The following is a 7757-nucleotide window of genomic DNA, read 5'->3' on the forward strand; positions in this document are numbered from 1 at the left end:
ATCAGAGATATACTGTTCCTGTGAAAGTGACATCTGAAAGAAGCCGATGGACTTAGACTCCATGGCATCTGAGTTCCTGAGGTTACCAGGCAGAACAGTTCTCTTTTCTATGGTAGAGAGTCCTCAAGTTCTTATGCTAAAGGGTTTATCATGCTAAAACATGGGGCAATATTAGGCAGTGTCCAAAGGAGATACTTCTGGAAGAATACAAACAATTATAAACTTATGAGTAAACGTTCCCAAGTTGCTCAGTTTGGTAGAGCAAGAGGGAGATAAAGTGCAAATCTGAAGCCAATGTGGGATGCCAGCGAGACTGTCCTAAGAAAATCACATTAGGAGGGATAGCTTACATTGTATTAATATATGGACATGTCAAAATGAAATCTTGTGCGGCTAACTGAAAATATCAAAGAGGACATTAGATATACTATCATTGGAGTAAATATACACATATAATTATTACATTCAAATACTTTTATGTAATCAGTAATCAGTAAATTAACTTTCTTCTCTACTGATATTTGTGAATAGTTCTTTTACCTACCATGTTTTTTATTTTGTTTTGTTTTTTTGGAGGAGATAAAACAATTTTATTGTCTATCAGGTTATACAAAAATCCAGACATAAATTTGTACAGAAAAAAATATGGGATGAATAGTAAACGTGAGTGCAGGATCAATAATTTAAACTTGCCATTTTTCCCCCATGATATTAGGATGATAACCATTTGAAAAGCACGATTCGATTGTCAGGGTAGTTTTGTTTACTGGCCAAAAGTAGCTGTAAAATTAAGGCCTTTGCTGTCTCTCACAGTGCTACTGGCTCTTGACAAAACTCTCGAGGTCTTCAAGAAAGGTGATGTACTCCTGGTGCTCCAGGGCTGTGCTGAGCTCCACCAGCTCATCTGCGAAAGTGTTGTCCACTCCTCGGTCCGCAAGAAAATCCATCAGATGGTCATACAAGGCCCAGTCCAGGGAATCTGTGTTGAGTGTGTAATTTGTATCCTTCCATTCAGAGTCACCAGTGGCCTGAAAGCTAACTTCCTTGATGGAGAAAATGTCACTCTCAGCCTCCTCCTCTTGTCCAATCTCATCCTCTGGATAGTGACAGTCCAGTGCCAGGGCCTTCTTGCCATCACTGTTTGTAACTTCAACCACGAAATTGGGAGTTGATGTCAATTGGGAGTTGATGTCAATTCCGGCTCTTGTTCTTCAACTTTCTGCCCTTGTGTGGCCTCCTCCTCACTGTCAAATGTTGGTGGGATGCTGTTGTTAATGTTGAAAGTGACAGCGATCTTTTCTCCAGAAACTTTCCAAATTAATTTAGCCTCTGTTCCATTCACTTCCAGCTCCCAACCTCCAGACATCTTGGGTAGGGATTTGTGCTTCTTGATTTTCTTTTCTTCCTTAATTTCATCAGTCAAGAATTCAACAAAAGCTTTGTCTCCTTCGGTGTGCAGAGTGTCACAGCCACAGGCGCAGGGCTCCAGGGCCCGGAGGAAGCTGAACAGCTGCCCCACCGCTGCACGCACACGGAGCAGCCCGAAAGGCCGCAAGCACGGCCGGACCGCGGGCTGCAGCAGCTGCCGGAGCTGCAGCGCGGGCAAGGCATGCAGGCCACTGACCGAGGTGCCCAGGGCTCGGGGTACCAAGTACAGCAGAGGAAGCATGTCGGAGCAGGAGGCCAGCACGTGCTTACCTACCATGTTTTTAGAGTAATTGAATGGATTTGTGTGTGTGTGTGTGTGTGTGTGTGTGTGTGTGTGTGTGTGTTACTGGGAATGGACTTTTAAGTTGATGATGCTTTGACTTAGCCATGCCTTGCACTTTTCTTATTTCTGCCACTTGAGCAATGAGTATTACGGAGACAAATCACCATGTTGGCCTTGTATTGAGGTAGGGTCTCATTCCCTTTTGTACAGGCTGTCCTGGTACTTCAATTCCTGTATCTGTGACTAGCAGGTAACTGGGATTATATGCATGATACTATGCCCATCTGAAACAGGTTTTATTCACATGTATGAAGATACATGATAGACAGATGATATAGAGAAGATAGATGATAGACAGAAGGTGGATAGATAGATCATTGATAGATGAGCAGATAGATAAGATAGATAGTTACAGCATACAAACTCACATAGGTAGTGGGAAGGAGGCAGGAACAGAAGAAGAAAAAGCACCAAGATTGCCCTGTGGTAGTGAACCTGCTTTTCAAACATCCCCTTCAGCTCGTCTGAGTAAACACCCATGAGGGGACTGAAACAAACCTGTGAAACACCCAGTTTTGAATCTTTACTGGTGGCAAATGAGAGAAAACAGGGAAGAAGGCGACACTGTTGGAAAAGAAATGTACTCATTGCCTGACTTATGTAGCTGTAACCCCTCTATATCACCTTTACAGTCACAGTGAGGTACACTTAACAGAAATAAATGAAACAAAATTTTAAAAATCTACCTCATGTCAAAGTGTACATAGCTAAAAATGCCAGATCTTTTTTCCACACTAATGTCAACGAGCTTAAGCCCTTCTCAGTCTTAATCATATGTGTTGGTAAATGAAGTTAATTCATTCCACATGCGTGAGTAATTTTTAACAGAATGTGGCATATGCTATAGGAAGTTTTCAGAAAAACCAATACACATAGGGAAATTATGGGACTAGGTGAGGCACGCATTACCATAGCAACCCCTGGAGAAGCTTTCATCCCGCTTAGCATCTCACGGAGGGGAATTTCCCTTTCAAATCAGCCGCTCTGTAATGGAGGCACCCTGGGTGCCTATCATGTGAATTTAAGGAATCATAAAAAATTTAAAAAAGTGTTTTTTGAAACCTTGTCTGTCCAAATTCCTCCTTTATTATCTAGAAAAGACATGAAGTGGTCCTTGTGAATGGTTTATTCTGAGCGAGTCGCTGCATTGCAAGTGGAGAGACCTTGGGAGCCAGGAGCTGGGGGACAGTGGCCTTGGGGGGGCAGCAGAGGAGGAAAGCGTCATCTCCCCTGCCGTTCACCAGGAGAAGAGGAAGCACCAGCCAAATCTCAAATCACCACTTACCTTCCAGATGCCCCAGGGAGGTAGAAGCCACCCCAGCCACCCTGCAAAGCGCAGTCACCACACGGGGACACATGAAGGAGATCACAGTAGTTCTTAATTTAAACCATCCTCAAGCAGTTGTAGGAAGAGGTTGTAGTGCAGCACGTCTGTTCACGAGTAGCAAGCTCTTCTTCAGTGGCTCCCCAACTCCCCCACCTGCTCATCCCGCGTGCCCACGGTGGCACGCTCACACGTGTGCACTGAACGTTGTGACTGCACTCTCCTCCGGCGCCCCCCCCCATGCCCCCCCCCCCCCCACAGAGCTCACGAGCTAGCCTTTCCATGCCCAGGAATTATGGCTTCGCCTTCTCCTCCACAAATGCCATACTTGGGTTAATCAATCTGAGTACACCTGAACACAACCCCGCACGTCCTCACGTGGGTATTTGTAAGTTAGTTCTAGATTCCATGTAGGAGAAGGCAGGCATGTCCTTTGTCTCCCTGAGCCTGACCTACACCGCCTAACATGACCTTTTCTATGTCTATTCATTTCTTTATCAGCGATGTTATGATATTCTTTCTCATGGACGAGTCACATTTTTTTTTTTTTTTTTTAGCCAGTCCTGGGCCTTGGACTCAGGGCCTGAGCACTGTCCCTGGCTTCTTCCCGCTCAAGGCTAGCACTCTGCCACTTGAGCCGCAGCGCTGCTTCTGGCCGTTTTCTGTATATGTGGTGCTGGGGAATTGAACCTAGGGCCTCGTGTATCCGAGGCAGGCACTCTTGCCACTAGGCTATATCCCCAGCCAGAGTCACACTTTTTTTTTTTTTTTTTTTTTGCCAGTCCTGGGCCTTGGACTCAGGGCCTGAGCACTGTCCCTGGCTTCTTTTTGCTCAAGACTAGCACTCTGCCACTTGAGCCACAGCGCCGCTTCTGGCCGTTTTCTGTATATGTGGTGCTGGGGAATCGAACCCAGGGCCTCGTGTATCCGAGGCAGGCACTCTTGCCACTAGGCCATATCCCCAGCCCCCAGAGTCACACTTTTAACAGGTGGATAATATTTGTGCTTGGGTTCACCCTTGTTCTGACCGTATCTGTAACATGCAGCCACATCAGGTTTTCAAAGCCAAGTGAAGATATAACATTTTTATAGTTAAGATTGTTCGTATTGTCCTTCCTTCCTTCCTTCCTTCTTTCCTTCCTTCCTTCCTTCCTTTCCTCCATCCTTTCTCCTTCTTTCTTTCCTCAATTCCTCTCTCCTCATCCCCCCTTTCTCCTCTCCCCTTTCTCTTTGCTGCAGGAGGAAAACAACACAGTTTTCTCCAGCTTGTAGTTAGGTTAGATGGATGGAAGTCAGAACGGTTGGAATGAATGGCCATCTGGCCTGGTTCCAGCCGACCTCCCTTGAGTGGAGTTCCCAGTGCTCAGGCCAGAGGATTCTACTCTGTGTACAACAGACAGGACTGAGGGGGCTTCTGTGTCACAGATCCACTCTGACACAACCTGTGTAATGTAGGTCTGTGACTCTAAAGCATGCCAATCACAAGCCTATTTTCATTGCTCCAAGTTTTGCAAAACATTATATTGTGTTAGTCCTCATGGCAAAGAGAAAGTTAAACTTAGGACTGTTTTCTCTTATTCTTTGGATTTTTCTATTACTGTGTATTAATTATATAAAGAGTGTATTGTCATATTTCCATACAAATATATGATGCACTTTGATAAGCCCTGTGTCCTCTATTATGTGTTCTTAACTCCCATCATTTTTAAAGCAATGTTAATAGATCTTTGCTTTCCCTTCTAATATTGCAAACAATCATCAACTTAAAATTTCTCTGTGGGGGCTGGGGATATAGCCTAGTGGCAAGAGTGCCTGCCTCGGATACACGAGGCCCTAGGTTCGATTCCCCAGCACCACATATACAGAAAATGGCCAGAAGAGGCGCTGTGGCTCACGTGACAGAGTGCTAGCCTTGAGCGGGAAGAAGCCAGGGACAGTGCTCAGGCCCTGAGTCCAAAGCCCAGGACTGGCCAAAAAAAAAAAAAAAATTTTCTCTCTCTGTCTCTCTCTCTGTCACTCTTTAAATATAACTTCTGCATGTGCAATGAATCACCTATTTGCCTCTGTGTATCTCATTTGGCTTACCACGATTATTTCGAGTTCATTCACTTTGTTGATAAAAGAAAGACATAATTTCATTGTCTAAATTTTCCAATTATGCTTGTTAAAGGAACTTGTTATATATAAAATATGTGTGTATACAAACAGACCTATACCTATACATATATAAATATGTGAAGATGGCCTGAAGCTTCCACATAGGAAGGAACAGAAATGACAAAGTGATGACATGACCCACAAGTAGGAGGAAAACTTGAAGAGTGTTCACCAGAACTAAGATTGATATCCACATACATATGGAATTTAAGAAGCAATAAAAAAAGCAATGATATTACTTGCTATAGCTCAGCCCTAAGTGAAATGCAAATCATAACCGAAGTGAGCCTTTGCGGTGCCTGGGTCAGGACTGTAATCAAACACAAGTAATGAGCTGGACAGGAAAAGGGCTTCTCCCAGGACTCTATGGGAGAGTGAGGAATGTCGGCTACCATGCAGGGTGGAGTATCTCCTAACATCTCAAGCAGAATTTCTTGAGATCCAGCCATACTTACGTGACACAAAATCAGCGTGACAGAAAGAGAGCACCATGACGTGGATTCTTGTCATTGTCCATAGTAGCTGAGACAGGGAACCCACCTTGGTGCTCACCAGAACATTAGTGGGTAAGGTTTTGTGAACATGTACAACGGAATGCTATTCCTCCATAAAGCAGAAGGACATCTGACCTTTGCAGCCAATGAGGGGCAGGATTCTGTTTCCTGGGAGAAGCCAGACACAGAGATGAGGACCACATACTCTTTGTGCCTGAGAGAGCTGGAAATAATCCTCAGCCCATAGGACAGTGGTGACCCAGGCTGCAAAACGGGGGGGTACGAAAAGAGGCTGAATAAGGGGTGACTAGGTTTGGCCACTGCATTCTGTGTGCTTGGCTTGTGCTTGGGCTGGGTCTCAGGGCCTGAGCTCTGCCCCTGAACCTTTGTTGCGCAAGGCTAGCACTCTACCATTTGAACCACAGCTCCATTTCTGAATTATTGATGTTTAATTGGAGACAACGGTCTTATGGACTTTCCTGCCGGGGCTGGCTTTAGGTCGTGATCCTCAGAACTTACCCTTCTGAGTCGCTGACATTGTAGGCATGAGCCACCAGCAACAGGCTCCAGGCCACATTATTAATATCTACAATTAATATATATTAATAACAATTAAAAATAAATATGAGAAAATAATTCCATTTCAGTCAGAGATGATTTATCTGTCTTATCTGTGAAGTGATCATTGCATGCATTGGGTATGCAGTTACTCAACACCCTATGTGTCAAACATCAGATGTGTATGGTGCTTTGAAAAATGGCAAATATATTTTACATACACAGTCGAATTTAATCTTCCCAATAATTCTTTATTTTGAATCCTTGACAAATAAATAAGGCATTTTTCAAGAGTCTGATGACGGTTTTTTATAGAAAGTAACAAAGCTCAACAAGGCTTTACACAAACAGGAGTTTGCCTTCTTTGGTGAAAGGTCCATCTCTTCCTTCCATGCATCCAGGCACACGGCACTTTGGCCACTGCACAAGTGTGAATCACGACCAGAGAAGCTGCTCCTTGGTCTTTGTTTCCACAGGAGGCATTCCAGGCAAGGTGTTCATAATCTGTCATGAGCTGGCTCACTAATTTTGTTGCATGAATTTTAGAAAGCATAACAGTTTCATTTTTCATATTACTGCACACGTTTATCAAGAAAAATTCCAGGGCTTATTAAAGCACCTTTAATATTTAATATTTTTTTAAATCTTTTTTTTTTTTTTGGCCAGTCGTGGGCCTTGAACTCAGGGCCTGAGCACTGTCCCTGGCTTCCTTTTTCTCAAGGCTAGCACTCTGCCACTTGAGCCACAGCGGCACTTCTGGCCGTTTTCTGTATATGTGGTGCTGGGGAATTGAACCCAGGGCCTCATGTATACGAGGCAAGCTCTCTTGCCACTAGGCCATATCCCCAGCCCCAATATTTAATATTATTAAAGAACCTTAAATGTTATGTTTGTGAAAAAAATTTAATATTTTGACAACCATTTGGAAAGTGAACAAAGCATACACTTTATAAAGTTCGTGCATTCATCATGGTAACTCATTAAACTTAGCAACGTTTTGTCAATTTAGTAAGTAAATGGACACTTTTTTTCAAACCCAAACTAAATTATTTAGTAAAGAACATATCTGAGATTGTTCATCTGTCAGTCCTCACATTGAGGAGAGAAGTAACTGGTTAAACTGCATGCAAATATTCTTGGCGGGGATTTTAATATTCACTATTAATGAGAGGTATGTGTAGTTATTATTCATAGAAAAGCAAGAATTTATACTCTATGATGATTTTAAAATATTTTGCTATTAAACTATGATTTCTATTTCAAAATACTTTATTGACAAATAGACAGGGATCTTTGGATCTCAGCCTCCCAAGTAACAAGGCCCACGGGTGGTAGCCACCCGCACCTGGCTCTCACCATTCTTCATACCTGCGCTGTTTTAGCCCAAGGATCCATTTCAGTAGTCTTATTTAAGTTTGTTATAAATTGTTTGGAATGGTTAAAGTTATTTTTC

General features: G+C 43.3%; 1 protein-coding gene across 1 annotated transcript; it reads right to left on the reverse strand.

Moving 5' to 3' along the window:
• Window positions 1–771: 771 nt before the first annotated feature.
• On the reverse strand, window positions 772–1669 carry LOC125366722 (complement component 1 Q subcomponent-binding protein, mitochondrial-like). The gene is given in 2 exon segments (XM_048367412.1): window positions 772–1178; window positions 1181–1669. Coding segments are annotated over 2 exon segments (852 nt in total). The 3' UTR covers window positions 772–815.
• Between the last annotated feature and the right edge of the window lie 6088 nt (window positions 1670–7757).

Source organism: Perognathus longimembris, chromosome 18, assembly GCF_023159225.1.
Source record: "Perognathus longimembris pacificus isolate PPM17 chromosome 18, ASM2315922v1, whole genome shotgun sequence".
Taxonomy (NCBI): domain Eukaryota; kingdom Metazoa; phylum Chordata; class Mammalia; order Rodentia; family Heteromyidae; genus Perognathus; species Perognathus longimembris.